Source organism: Tachyglossus aculeatus, chromosome 8 (assembly GCF_015852505.1).
Source record: "Tachyglossus aculeatus isolate mTacAcu1 chromosome 8, mTacAcu1.pri, whole genome shotgun sequence".
NCBI lineage: Eukaryota > Metazoa > Chordata > Mammalia > Monotremata > Tachyglossidae > Tachyglossus > Tachyglossus aculeatus.
This window is the reverse complement of record NC_052073.1, coordinates 25,300,501-25,315,027: the sequence shown is the minus strand read 5'-3', so window position 1 is coordinate 25,315,027 and position 14,527 is coordinate 25,300,501. Positions and strand designations below refer to the sequence as shown.

Sequence of the window (14,527 nt, the reverse complement as noted above, 5' to 3'; positions counted from 1 at the left end):
ACAGGCTGTGAGCTGTTTCAAGTCATTTGATGAAAAACAAGTTCAGTTTAGCACCATCATTTATTTGTGTTTCTCCTGAGGGAGTTTTAAGCTGTTGCTCAGTGCCCAGTCCCCAGGGCCTGTTTCCTGGTTTCTGATACCCAGATTTCCCATGATCCCAATCTAATGCCCATAGTTACTCAACAAGGATGGGGAGGTCAAAGTGCACCTGGAAATGAGGTTCTTACTCACTTCCCTTTAGTTCTTGCCTCCCCAATCTCCTCTGTTAATGTGCTGGTTTTGAAGGAGGAGGGACCACCCAGCCCAGGCCCTAACTTGGTCTGTGTGCTCTAAGGGAAAGAGCCCAGGCCTGGGAATCAGAGGACCTGGGATCTAATCCCGGCTATGCCATGGGTCTGCCGCATGACTGTGGACAAGTCACTTAACTTCTCTGTGCTTCTATTACTTCATCTGTAAAAATGGGGACTAAATCCTACTCTTTCCTACTTAGACTATGAGCCCTATGTGGGACGGGGACTGTGTCCAGTTTGATTAACTTGTAACTACTCCAGAGCTTAGAACAATGCTTGGCACATAGTAAGCGCTGAACGAGCACCATAATTTCTAATGCTGGCTCTGCCACAACAGTCATATTTATTGAGGGCTTGGGTGCAGAGCTCTGTACTAATGTCTGTTGGGTCACTTTGGGAAAGCCATTTAACTCCCCTGTGCCTCAGTTTCCTCATCCGTAAAATGGGGTTAAATACCTGTTCTCCCTTCTACTTAGACAGTGAGCCCCATGTGGGACAGGGATTGTGTCCAACCTGATTATCTTATATCAATAGACCAGTGCTTATTACAGTGCTTGGCATGCAGTAAGTGCTTGTAAATACCATTATTATTATTAGGGATGCCTGCTGTAGATGGTAAAGGAATAGTTGAGGTTAGCTGGATGATCCTTTCTGTGAAAAAAAAAAATGAAATCACAATCCTAGACAGGCGGTGAACGACCAGTTTTTTGAGCTGGCTAAATCTCACCTTCACCCAAGTCTCTCAGCGTTATTTAAGAATGCATCTCTTCCTTCAACAGTCCCTTTTGGCTCAACTTTTCAACACCCAACCTGGCTGGCCAGGCACAAATACAACAGAAGAAGATCCCAGGGTCAGAGTTGACCGCAAGCTGAACAGGAGTCAGCAACGCAATGTCGTTCATTGATCCCCGTACTAAGTGTCTTCAGTTACTGGAAGATGTGCAAGGGTCAAAACCCAGGCTTTCTAGTATCCTCCACATAGTTCAGAGAGTCTTATGGTCTGTTGGATCATCTGTAGACGAGTGACGAAAAATAATCAAAGGGATTGATTAAAGATGAGTTTCTGTGGAAGGGTTAAATGAATTGGCAAGATGAGCCCAGCTTGGCCCGTGACTGTGAAAGTTTCAGAAGGAAGTCACCAAGAAGCAGAGCAGACCAACTCCTCTTCAGACCTGCAAGCAATCTGTACCAGAGTGCCAAGCAGTGGAAACTCCTTTCAGACAAGCCCAGACCTCTAGAAGAAACCAAAAGAGGTCATTTTGTCTATCTCCCTGCTTCAGACTGGACCACACCTAGGCACCCATCCAATTCTATTTTTAATTCTTTCCAGGGCTTTGAGAGTGAGGAACAGGACTAGCATAACCCAGCGTCTCAGGCTCGGAAACTGATGAGATAGCTGGAAATCACTGGTTAAATATAGAGCTGGAATTTAAGGGTTGGGATGGAAGCTCCCATGGAGATTCAGTAAGGGGACCAACAGGGAATTCTCTCGGGGATTGGTGAGGGGCAGCTCCACCCAGAGAAAGGGGTGGATTTAATCTCCTCACAAGGTCCCTTTAACTTGACGATCACCGCAGCTGTAGGAGTGACTTTGAAGCTGGGCCCTTACTGAAGAGCTGCTCCTACCCTTCCTTCACCACCCTCGGCGACTCAGGTTTAAAATGGCAGGTGTCCCCTGAAGGGATGAAGTAATTCTGGATTCTGGGCTGCACACCCTGGGCCCATCTCTCCCTGGAACATCCGAAGGGGCCCTCCTCCACTTCCCCCCTCTTCCCTCCTCCCCCGCCACCGCCAGCTGGACTTATTCCATTCTCTGCAGAATGAGTTTAAGCTTCAGTTTCAGCCAGTCCCCGTGCCTCTTAAAGGGCCTGGCAAACTATGGCTTTGGCCGTGAGGAACCTGGTGGGCCCTGAAATCACGTCTCTCCGGCGTGATGACGGGGTTTCTGGGCTCCTTTCTGAGGTCTGATATTTCCGATCCTCTCTCCAAAAAGCAAAAGAGGTTCCTGATATTTAACAGCCGAGAGACCCGATCCAAAAGCGTGTCGATTGAAGGAGCAGAACTTTTAAGAAGCCTCCAACTTCTGTTTCTCTTGTAGCTTCCTCCCGCAGAATCTGAGGTGAAGAGCCTGAGTCTGTATCCAGCTGAGAATGGAGTCGTGACGGGCATCGTATGGCTAGAAGAGGAGGGTGAGAGGGGCTAGGGGAGAGGCAGGCCGCAAACTTGGGGTTGGGCAGCCATGGAGAACAGGCAGAATTGAGGTCGTCCCTCAACATCTTGAGGGGAATTCGACATTTCAAACTGAGGTGGATCCTCATCACAGTGACAGTTACCCCCGTGGGTGGGGGTGAGGAGGGTCGAGAGAGCCAGCGGCCATCCCAAATTCTTGTATATCCAGATCCGAGCAGCCGCGGTTGGGTCCCATTAGGCTAAAAACCGGATGTCCAGTTAAGAAATGCACTATCTCCATCCTCCTTTCCTTCCTGCACCCTTCCGGCCTACTAAGATGCTATTTTTTCCCATCACTGAACCAAGTGTCCTTGGGCTGACTTCTTTAGACTGGCCTCTGGGTCCAGAGGTAACTTGGCAAGAAAGAGCTGTCCTTCCTGAAGCAGAGCCGTTTGGCTTAGTAGAGGAAGTAAATCCCCACCACTAACGCACTAAGCTTCACGACCACTTAACCTCTGGATCCTTCCTGGATTTTCTAGCCTTAGTGGCAAAGAGCCAGGGGTGGGATGGGATTCTGGGCATTCCCGCTGCTGGGATGAGCAGGAGGCCGTTTCCTTGTCTCAGCAACAGAGCCCTCCAAAATGGTCTCCAGAAATGGGAGAAGGAATTGTAGCAGCTTTCATTCATATTAGAAAAAACAAAAACAAAACAAAAAAATCAGAAAACAAAGCACCAAGAACTTCGGTGGCGTCCGTCCCTTTGCACTAAATTCATTGATTGAGTTCATCAGAGCCCGCCCGAGGAGGAATGGCGCTCCCTCCCAGCTAACGACTCTCTCGCTCTGCCACGTCCGGCAAATGGCTCATCTGCTCCGACAGTTCTGAGACTTTGGCCTGAAAGTCCAGCAAGTCGTTCCTCAGCATGGTGATCTCCCGGGCATGGGTGGCCAGAGTGGTGTTGATCTGGTCCACTGAGCCCCAGAGGGCTCCCGTGGGCCCCAGCAGCTGCTCCTTGATGTCGTCCAAGCCTCCTGCGGCTAGGCTCAGACTCCCGCACAGGCTCTCCACCTGGGCCACCCGCTGGTCAAAGCGGCCCACCTCTCGCTGAATATCCTGAGCCACGTGTTTGCAGTGGCCCAGGTCCTGGGCGATCCGGGCCTTGAGTCTCTGCAGGTCCCCCTTGAGGTTCAGGACCCGCTGGTTGCTGAACAAGAGCTGGGCTCCTTGGCCGCTGACCTTGTCTTGGAGAGCTTGGACCTCCCCGTCCACCTTGCGCTCCCGCTCACCCAGAGAGGAGTTGACATGGAAGATGGCATCCGAGTACTGGTGGACGGAGTCCTTGAGCCCCGTGAGGGATTTGCTCACGGTGTTGAGGTTGACCTTGAGCAGGGTGATCTCCCCCTGGAGGGAGCTGGCCTCCCCGTCCTCCTCTAGCTGCCTCTGGATCTCCAAGACGGTGAAGTTGAGCTTCTGGAGGAGCTCAAAGTTGCGGTCCACCTGGAGGATCAGGTTCTGGCTCTTGCTCTCAAAATCCTTGATCTCGGCAGCGATGGTCTCTGCCTCCCCAGAGACAGGGGCGCAGCGGGCGGAACACAGGGTTTCCAGGGCGGTGAGACGGCTCTGGACCACTGCCAGCCCCGGGCTGCTGTGCCTCCGCCCGCTGGACGGCTCGGCCTCCAGGAAGGGCACGGCGGCTCCGTCCATGGCTGCTGAGGCGCTCACGTTACTTAGCTCCCCGACGATGGTGAAGAATCGGTCCTCCAGGGCCCTCATTTTGTCCTCGAAAGCGGTCCTGATGCCCTCCACCTCCGAGACTCCCATGCCCTCGTCTGGGCTGGGGCAACAGCCGCCTGCCCCTCTCTCCGAGGCGTTGACCCTGGCCTCCAGGTCTTCCAGCCTCCCATACACCAAGTCCTCCAGCGTCCTGGGGGAAAGCTGAGCCATTTCCCCATCCAGCCGGGCATGCAGGGTCTTCTGGGACTCCGAGAGGGCGTGCAGACCCTTCTCCAGGATGTCCATCCTCTCGTTGATGTGGTTCAGGTGGCCGCAGCAGCTCTCCGCCATGCTCAGCCCCTGGATCTGGGTCTCCAGGTGGGAGATCTCCCTCTTGATTTCCAGCTCCTTACCGTCCAGAGCCTGTTGGAGCTGGAGGCTGCTGGCTTTCTCCTCCTCGCACTGCTGTCGCACCTCTCGGATCTGGAAATCGCACGTGCTCTGGATGTGGACCAGCTTTTTCTCAAAGCCGTCCAAAAGCTCTCCCCGGAGGCGGCTCAAGCGGGCATCGACGTATTCCTCCAGCAAGGCCAGGGAGGTGAGGGGTGAGGGGCGACTGGACTCCAGAAGTTGTTTGATCTGACTGTCGTGGTCTAGCACTAGCCCTTGCACCTGGTCCAGCAGGCCTGTCTTGGTCTTCAGGGTGTCGCTCACCTCGGTCACCTTGGTCAGAATCTCCCCCACCGGGGGTGGAGCGTCCCCTGGCCCGCCTGCGGCATCCACGACGCCCTCCGGGATGACCCCGAAGCCCACCGTGGAGTCCGGCGCCCTGGGGCTGTGCATCGGGGCCCCGATCATCGGGGCGATGTCCTCCCGAGTGGCCAGCCTCACGTGGCCCCCCAGCCCACTGACCATTCCCTGGAGAGTGCTGTAGGATTGGGAGAGGCGGTGCACATCTTCTTCCAGCCGGTCCAGCCTTTCTCCAAACAGCCCAGGGAGTTTCCGACCTGTTGAGGAAGCCAAAGAGCAGCTATCTTCGGTCGCCTTGAAAACAAATGCAAACCGCGTTGCAGTCCATACGTAGAGTTGGTTTTCTTCCCAGCCATGGGCAGAAAGGGACCCAAAATGAACATTCTGTCCCCAAACGAGCTATCTAGTCCTCACCTTGGGTGAGTGGCTACGGGCAAGGCAGGTTTAAAATTCCGGTTTCTGGCCAGGCCATGACTTCCCTTCAAGACTAGAGGTCCAGGGCTGGTCAGAGAGGACAAGGGACTCCAGGCAAGCCCCTTCTAGACTGTCTACCAAATCTGTTATATTGTACTCTCTCAAGTGTGCAGTACAGTGCTCTGCACACAGTAAGCGCTCAATAAGCACCATTGATTTTGATTGCCCCTCAAATCCTCAACTTGACATTAATAGTTGTGGTATTTGTTAAGCGCTTACTGTATCCCATACTATATCCTTACTATACTTATATGCTTACTATAGCTCCTCGCCTTACCTCCTTCCCTTCCCCACAGCACCTGTATATATGTATATATGTTTGTATGTATTTATTACTCTATTTTACTTGCACATTTTTATTCTACTCATTTTATTTTGTTAATATGTTTTGCTTTGTTCTCTGTCTCCCCCTTCTAGACTGTGAGCCCACTGTTGGGTAGGGACTGTCTCTATACGTTGCCAACTTGTACTTCCCAAGCGCTTAGTACAGTGTTCTGCACACAGTAAGTGCTCAATAAATACGATTGAATGAATGAATGAATGAATATGCCAGGCACTGCACTAAGTGCTGGGGTAGACACAAGATAATCAGGTTGGATGCAGTCCCTGTCCTACGAAGGGCTCACAGTCTCAATCCCCATTTGACAGAGGAGGGAACTGCGGCCCCGAGAAGTAAAGTGACTTGTCCAAGGTCACATATAGCAGGCAAGTGGCGGAGCTGGAATTAGAACTCAGGTCCTTCTGATTCCCAGGCCTGTGCTCTATCTGCCAGGCCAAGCTGCTTCACATTAGGTGAGTTAGTATTCCTAAAGTGGCGTTCCTTTCCCAGACCCCCATCCCCCTGTCTCCCTTAGTCTTTGGGGCTGAATCAAGGTCAGTTGGTGAGCATCAGCATGGCTTAGTGGATAAATCCCAGACCTGGGTTCTAATCCCGACTCCGCCACTTATCTGCTGGATGACCTTGAGCAAGTCACTTAGCTTCTCTGGGCCTCAGTTACCTCATCTGTAAAATGGGGGTTAAGATTATAAGCCCCACTCTTGGGACAGGGACCATGTCCAACCTGATTAACTCGTCTCTACCCCGGAGCTTAGAACAGTAATTGCTTAAACAGTATTATTATTAATATTTTATCTACCCCCAAGGCCTGGATTAAAGCGAAGGAGACAAGAGACGAAGTAGGGGGAGGAGGGGAAGAGGGGGTGGGAGAGATAGTCACTTCCTGATTGGCTGCTCCAAGAGGACTCACTGTAGTGATGGTTCCCGGGTCCTGGGAGCTGGTCCGAGTGAATTCTGGACGGAGGAGGCATCCTGGGGACGGGAAACAGCTTCTGTCCAGGAGGCATCTTGGGGCTTGGGTGGGGGGGCAGGTGCCCCAGGTGGTCAGTAGGCCGGCCGGGGCAGCCTTGTCCCGTGACTCCCGGGCAGCACCTCCAGGTCAGTTCTGTCACTGTCTTGTAGCCGATCTTATACCTTGGTCTGAAGAGGGTGCGGTACCTTGGGGTGAGATGTGGAAGGGGCGGGAGAGAAATGAGTGCCGACACCCCCAGTTTCCACATTGGGAGGAAGACGCTCTAGACTGTAAGCTCACTGTGGGCAGGGAACATGTCTACCAACTCTGTTATATTACGCTCTCCCGAACATTTAGTTCAGTGCTCTGCACAAAGTAAGCTATCAAAAAATATGATTGATTGAAGAAGCTGATTTAGCCTCCTTTATTTCCTTCTCCTCCTCCTCTTCCCCCTCCTCTTCCTCGTCGTCGTCCTCCTCCTCCTTTCCTACTCCTCACTGTGGCTTTCTTTGAGCCAGGACAGCAGAGGAGGTTTAGCGTGTGAGCTGTTAGGATTGAGCCTGTCTTTTCTCTAAGTTCTCCCCCTCTAGACTGTAAGCTCACTGTAGGCAGGGCACATGTTCACCAACTCTGTTATATTACACTCTCCCGAGCATTTGGTTCAGTGCTCTGCACAAAGTAAGCGATCAAAAAATATGATTGATTGAAGAAGCTGATTTAGCCTCCTTTTTTTCCTCCACCTCCTCCTCCTCTTCCCCCCCTCTTCCTCGTCGTCTTCCTCCTCCTCCTTTCCTACTCCTCACTGTGACTTTCTTTGAGCCAGAACAGCAGAGGAGGTTTAGAGTGTTAGGGTTGAGCCTGTCTTTTCTCCAAGTTCTCCCCCTCTAGACTGTAAGCTCACTGTGGGCAGGGAGCATGTCTACCAACTCTGCTATATTGTAATAATAATAATAATAGTGTTGGTATTTGTTAAGCACTTACTATGTGCAAAGCACTGTTCTAAGCGCTGGGGTAGATACAAGGTAATCAGGTTGTCCCGCGTGGGGCTCACAGTCTTCATCCCCATTTTACAGATGAGGGAACTGAGGCCCAGAGAAGTGAAGTGACTTGCCCAAAGTCACACAGCTGACAATCGGCGGAGCCGGGATTTGAACCCACGACCTCTGACTCCAAAGCCTGTGCTCTTTCCACAGAGCCACGCTGCTTCCCCTATTGTACTCTCCCAAGTGCTTAGTTCAGTGCTCTGCCAACAGTAAGTGCTCAATAAATACAACTGATTGATTGATTCAGCTTTCCCAACTCCAAGCCACAGGGTTTCCTCCGTTTGCCACCGTACATTGAGGGGCTGTAGTAGCCCCTTAGTAGCCATGGGTGCAGGATGAGAGCACTAGGGGTCGCTTACATGCAATTTATTCCTCTAGGCCTGTGAGGAGGATTCCAGTTGTCCTTGTAACCCAACCTCCCTGGAAGGAACTACCTCCCCCTCTCTTTTTTCCTCTCCCCTCCCTTCCTTCCTCATTCATTCAGCTAATCCTAGTTATTGAGCACTTACTGTGTGCAAAGCACTGTACTAAGCGCTTAGGAGAGTACTTATAACAACAGACACATTGCTGCCCACAACAAACAAACAAGCAGCCTCTCCTTCAGGTACCCTCACACACAGGAGAGAAGATACTACCAACCTCTCTCCTATCAGTTAATCAATCAGTCGTATTTATTGAGTGTTTACTGTGTGCAGAGCACTATACTAAGCGCTTGGGAGAGGACAATATAACATATTTGGTAGACACATCCCATGCTCACAACGAGCTTACAGTCTAGAGGGAGAGACAGATCTTCATTCGTTCGTTCATTCAATCGTATTTATTGAGCGCTTACTGTGTGCAGAGCAGTGTACTAAGTGCTTGGGAAGTACAAGCTGGCAACATGTAGAGATGGTCCCTACCCAACAACGGGCTCACGGTTTAGAAGGGGGAGACAGACAACAAAACAAAACGTGTGGACAGGTGTCAAGTCATCAGAATAAATAGAAATAAAGCTAGATGCACATCATTAGCAAAATAGAATAGTAAATATGTACAAGTAAATAGAGTATTAAATCTGTACAAACATATATACAGGTTCTTTGGGGAGGGGAAGGAGGTAGGGCAGAGGGATGGGGAGGAGGAGAAAAAAAGGGGGCTCAGTCTGTGAAGGCCTCCTGGAGGAGGTGAGCTTGATCTTGATATAAATAAATTACAGATATGTACATAAATGCTGTGAGGCTGAGGGAGGGATGAATAAAGAGAGCAACTCAGGGTGACAAAGAAGGGAGTGGGAGAAGAGGAAATGAGGACTTAGTTGGGGAAGGCTTCCTGGTTTTGAAGGTGGGGAGAGTGACCCTCTGTCTGACGTAAAGGGGGAGGGTGTTTGAGGCCTCTCCTCCCCTCTCTTCCTTTCCACACCTCTAATAATAATTATGGTATTTCTTAAGCACTTCCTATATAACTGCTTCCTGGGAGTCTTTGGTGGCCCAGAAAGGCTGGCCGAATATGTCTATACACCAGAACTGGCTAGTTCCATCCAGCTAACTTCCAGCCTTTTTGTGCAGTGCCACACAAACACGTGCACGTGCGATTAGCACATGTGCATCCACACCCAGACGCACAAGCACAGAAGAATTGCATGTGTGTGCACACACATAGACATACAGACACACACAAACGCGGCTGTCAGCTGCTGCCAAAGGAGGTTCAGATCTGGTGGGGTGGGCCAGGGCTAAGAAAGAGTCTCGTGTCTCGGAGATGGACCAACCCTGAGTGGACCAACCTCCTCCAGGAGGCCTTCCCAGACTGAGCCCCTTCCTTCCTCTCCCCCACGTCCCCCTCTCCATCCCCCCCACCTTACCTCCTTCCCTTCCCCACAGCACCTGTATATATGTATATATGTTTGTACATATTTTTTTTACTCTATTTATTTATTTATTTATTTTATTTGTACATATCTATTCTATTTATTTTATTTTGTTGGTATGTTTGGTTTTGTTCTCTGTCTCCCCCTTTTAGACTGTGAGCCCACTGTTGGGTAGGAACTGTCTCTATATGTTGCCAATTTGTACTTCCCAAGCGCTTAGTACAGTGCTCTGCACATAGTAAGTGCTCAATAAATACGATTGATGATGATGATGATGATGATGACTAGCCGTGATGGGGCTGTGAAGGGGCAAGCATGGCCAGGAAGAAGCACGGCCTAGTTGAAAGAGCACGCGCCCGGGAGTTCTCATCCTGGTTCTGCAGATTGCTTGCTGTGTGACTTAACTTCTTTGTACCTATGTTTTCTCAACTGTAAAATGGGGATTCAAAACCTATTCTCCCTCCTAATTACTGTGAGCCCCAAGAGGGAAAGAGGCTGTGTCCAACCTGATTAATTGTATCTACTCCAGTGCTTAAAACAGTGCTTGAGACATAGGAAACATTTAAGAAATACCATAAAAAAAAAGGCTGGGTGGGGCTTGGTGGGTCCAACCTGATTTGCTTGTATCCACCCCAGCACTTAGTACAGTGCCTGGCACATAGTAAGTGCCTACCAAATACCATCATTATTATTAATAGCAGTAGGGGTGGTTTACAGATCCTTGCTCAAAACCACACCCAGGGCAGGCACTTGTGAACGCTGCACTCTCTGCTGCAGGGAAGCACCTGTAATGCTGCACCCTTTATTGCAGGGAGGCTCCTGTGAACCCTGAGCCGGGATTAGAACCCATGACCTCTGACTCATTCATTCATTCAATCATATTTATTGAGCACTTACTGTGTACAGAGCACTGTACTAAGCACTTGGAAAGTGCAATCTGGCAACATAATAATATTAATAATAATAATGGTGGCATTTATTAAGCGCTTACTACATGCCAAGCACTGTTCTAAGCACTGGGGAGGTTACAAGGTGATCATGTTGTCCCACGGGGAGCTCACAGTCTTAATCCACATTTTACAGATGAGTTAACGGAAGCACAGAGAAGTTAAGTGACTTACCCAAAGTCACACAGCTGACAATTGGTGGAGCCGGGATTTCATCCAATTCATTCATTCATTCAATCGTATTTATTGAGCGCTTACTGTGTGCAGAGCACTGTACTAAGCGCTTGGGAAGGACAAGTTGGCAACATATAGAGACGGTCCCTACCCAACAACGGGCTCACAGTCTAGAAGGATTTGAACCATGACCTCTGGCTCCAAAGCCCGGGCTCTTTCCACTGAGCCATGCTGCTTCTCTAGAGACATATAGAGAGACTCCCTTCCCAATAACGGGCTCACAGTCTAGGAGGGGGACTCCCAAGCCCATGTTCTTACCACTGGGCCACGCTGAGGATGGCAGGGGAGAGGTAGACTGAGCCTTTGGTACTTTAAGAGAAGCAGTGTGGCTCACTGGAAAGAGCACGGGCTTTGGAGTCAGAGATCATGGGTTCAAATCCCGGCTCCGCCAGTTGTCAGCTGTGTGACTTTGGGCAAATCATTTAATTTCTCTGTGCCTCAGTTACCTCATCTGTAAAATGGGGATTAAGACCATAAGCACCCCCATTGGGCAACCTGATCACCTTGTAATCTCCCCAGTGCTTAGAACAGTGCTTGGCACATAGTAAGCACTTAGTAAATGCCATTATTATTATTATTATTATTATTTCCCCCCAGCTCCCCTGCCAACCGTTGCCACCTCCCCCGCTGCTACTCACACGACTTTCCCAAGGCACTTAGGGTTCCAGCCACACTTATGGTACTCGGCCTTCACATAGCTCTCAGCTCCGTCCTGCAGGGCGCACGTGATGTTTCTCTGAACCACATATGCACAGTATGTCCTGTGAAGGGCACAAAATCGGACGTGGGTGGGAGTGGGTGAGTCCTCCCACCCACATCCCACCTCCCCCTCCCAACCCCTTTCTCCCCGCCCCCCGGCTGTTGCTGCCATCTAAACAGTCTATGTCCCTGGAGAGTTTAAATTGAGGGGGTTTTGACCACCACTGGTCAAGGGTGAACATGCCACCTGCCAGGAAAGAGGAGGGGGCTGGGGGTCGACAAGATGAGCTCTTTCTTCAGCATTTCTCCAGTTTAGGATTCTATGCTCGTGATCTGTCTGCGAGTCCACGGAAAGTCTGAAAAAAATTTGGATTTCCTTGGGTCTCTGGGTCTCCCAGCTCCCCAGGCCCTCAACCCACTCGCTCAGAACTCAGGTCCAGGACGAGAGCGTGGGTAGGCAGGTAAGTGTGGAGTCAGGGAATGTCCCTGAAAATCTCTAGGTCTCCCCTTTTCCCAACCCTCCCATCCCTGAGATGGGTCAGGGCACTGCCTGATGGAGGGCAGGATTCAGACACACACACACACAGAAGCAGAGAGACACACAGATGCAGGGACATGCCAAGAGACAGTCACATAGAGACAGCAACATAGAGAGAAAGCTACACACAGAGAGATGGACACACAATCATACAGAGAGACAACCACCTAGAGAAGCACACACACACACACACACACACACACAATCACACAGAGAGTGACAGACTGAGAGAAAGATACACACAGGGACAGCCACATAGAGAGGCACACATGTATACAAACATAGAGCCATGTAGACACAAGCAGAGAGACAGAGAGATACACACAGAAGAGAGAGCTTCACAAGCAGCCTGAGACAGCCACAGAGAGAGACAGCCACAGAGAGAGGCACAACCATACACAAACATAGAGCCATGTAGGAACAGACACGCAGAGAGACAGAGAGAGACACACAGAGACGGTCACATAGAGATGGACCCACAGAAGAGACAGCCTTGCAAAGAGGCTGACACAGCCACATAGAGAGGCATGCACATGAACAAACATAGAGCCATATAGAAACAGACATGCACAGAGATACACACAGAGAGATACACACAAAGACAGTCACATAGAGTTGGACCCACAGAAGAGACAACCTCACAAAGAGGCTCAGAGAGACAGCCACATAGAGAGGCACGCATATACACAAATATAGAGCCATATGGAAACAGACGGAGAGAAAGACACACACAGAGACAATCGCATAGTTACCCACAGAAGAGAGAGCCTTACAAAGAGGCTCAGAGAGACAGCCACACAGCAAGGCAGCCACATAGAGAGGCGCACACGTACACAAACATAGAGCCATATAGAAACAGATGGAAAGGCACACACAGACAGTCACATAGTTACCCCCAGAAGAGACAGCCTTACAAAGAGGCTCAGAGAGACAGCCACACAGAAAGGCAGCCACATAGAGAGGCGCACACATACACAAACATAAAGCCATGTAGAGACAGACACACAGACAGAGACAGTCACACAGAGATGGACCCACGGAAGAGACAGCCTCACAAAGAGGCTCAGAGAGACAGCCACATAGAGAGGTGCACACACATACACAAACATAGAGCCATGTAGAAACAGACACGCAGAGAGACAGAGAGATACACACAGACAGTCACATAGAGATGGACACACATACACACCCAGACAGGCTAGGAGAGACAGTCACATAAAGTCAGCTTAACAGAAAGACAGCCACCGAGAGAGGTAGAGAGACACCCACAGAGAGAGGCACATACAAAGATGGTCATATAGAGAGACACCCACAAAGACGGTCATATATAGAGACACCCACACATACAGATAGGAGGACACCCGCGCAGAAAGGCACGTAGGGGAAGAAACCAGTTACTTACTTGTGTTTTCCCAGCAGCTTTCCGGGGCTGAACTGGGGCTCGGATCCCGAGGTGTACAGGTTAAATCTGTTACTATACGGGCCCGGGGCAGGGACGGGGACTGGAACCGGGGCCGGGAAATAGGTTCCCTTTGCCTCCAACCCGCACAGCACAGTCCCCACACAAAGGACCAGCCGTGGCCACAGCCGACTCCACCCCATCCCCACACCCTCTCCAACCCTCTGGGCAGCGGGGTTAGAAGGAGACAGAGAAACACACACACAGAGGCAGAGACGCAGTGGCACAAAGAGAGTGGGAGAGAAGAGAGATGGAGTGGGAGAGAAGAGAGAGGGGAAAGAAGAGAGGGAGAAAGGGAGATGGGGAAAGAGATGAGGGAGAGAGAAATGGGGAGATAGAGAGATGGGAGAGAGAGATGGGGAGAGAGATAGGGAGAGAAAGATGGGGAGAGAGAGATGGGGAGAGAAAGATGGGGAGAGAGATGGGGAGAGAAAGATGGGGAGAGAGAGATGGGAGAGAGGGATGGGAAAGAGATGGGAGAGAAGGATGGGGATAGAGAGATGGGGATAGAGATGAGGAGAGAGATGGGGAGAGAGATGGGGAGAGATGGGGGAGAAAGAGATTGGGAGAGAGAGATGGGAGAGAGATTGGGGGAGAGAGAAGGGGGAGAGATGGGGGAGAGAGATGGGAAAGAGAGATGGGGGAGAGAGATGGGGAGAAAGCGATGGGGAGAGAGCGATGGGGAGAAAGAGGTGGGGAGAGAAAGGTGGAGAGAGAGAGAGAGATGGGGAGAGAGATGGGGGAGAGATGGGGAAAGATGGGGAGAGAGAGAGAGATGGGGATAGAGAGATGGGGAGAGAGAGATGGGAGAGAGAGAGATGGGGGGAGAGAGAGGAGATGGAGGATGGGCTGCCGGTCCTGTCCGGTCCTGTCGGGTCCTGCCGGGATCTGCCGACCGCTTGGAAAGTTGTGCGGAGGCAAAGCGCGGCCGCCGGGACGGGATGAGACGGGACGGGACGGGACGGGACGGGACGGGCCCCCCCCCCCGCCTCCCTGTCCTTCCCGTTCTTCCCGCTCCTCCTTCCCGGCCCTCCGGCACCAGGGGCCGGGCACACACGCTCCTCGAGCCCGGGC

At 51.2% G+C, this 14,527-nt stretch overlaps 1 protein-coding gene across 1 annotated transcript; it reads right to left on the bottom strand.

Annotated features, from left to right (window-relative positions):
- Nucleotides 1-3,103: 3,103 nt before the first annotated feature.
- On the bottom strand, nt 3,104-13,596 carry EMILIN3 (elastin microfibril interfacer 3). Its single transcript, XM_038750625.1, has 4 exons — nt 13,397-13,596; nt 11,396-11,518; nt 6,643-6,890; nt 3,104-5,178 (listed from the first exon to the last, which is right to left on the bottom strand). Exons 1-4 carry the CDS (start codon nt 13,594-13,596, stop codon nt 3,284-3,286), a joined length of 2,466 nt encoding a protein of 821 aa, XP_038606553.1. The 3' UTR covers nt 3,104-3,283.
- Between the last annotated feature and the right edge of the window lie 931 nt (nt 13,597-14,527).

What these genes read in the sequence shown, in the direction of transcription:
- EMILIN3 (XM_038750625.1), bottom strand. Translation starts at nt 13,596, where the DNA reads ATGGGGTGGAGTCGGCTGTGGCCACGGCTGGTCCTTTGTGTGGGGACT. An exon ending in AAGTGCCTTGGGAAAGTCGT is followed by an intron (nt 6,891 to 11,395) that starts GTGAGTAGCAGC and finishes TCTCACCCCAAG; the next exon opens with GTACCGCACCCTCTTCAGAC. An exon ending in ACCCGGGAACCATCACTACA is followed by an intron (nt 5,179 to 6,642) that starts GTGAGTCCTCTT and finishes CTTCCTCAACAG; the next exon opens with GTCGGAAACTCCCTGGGCTG.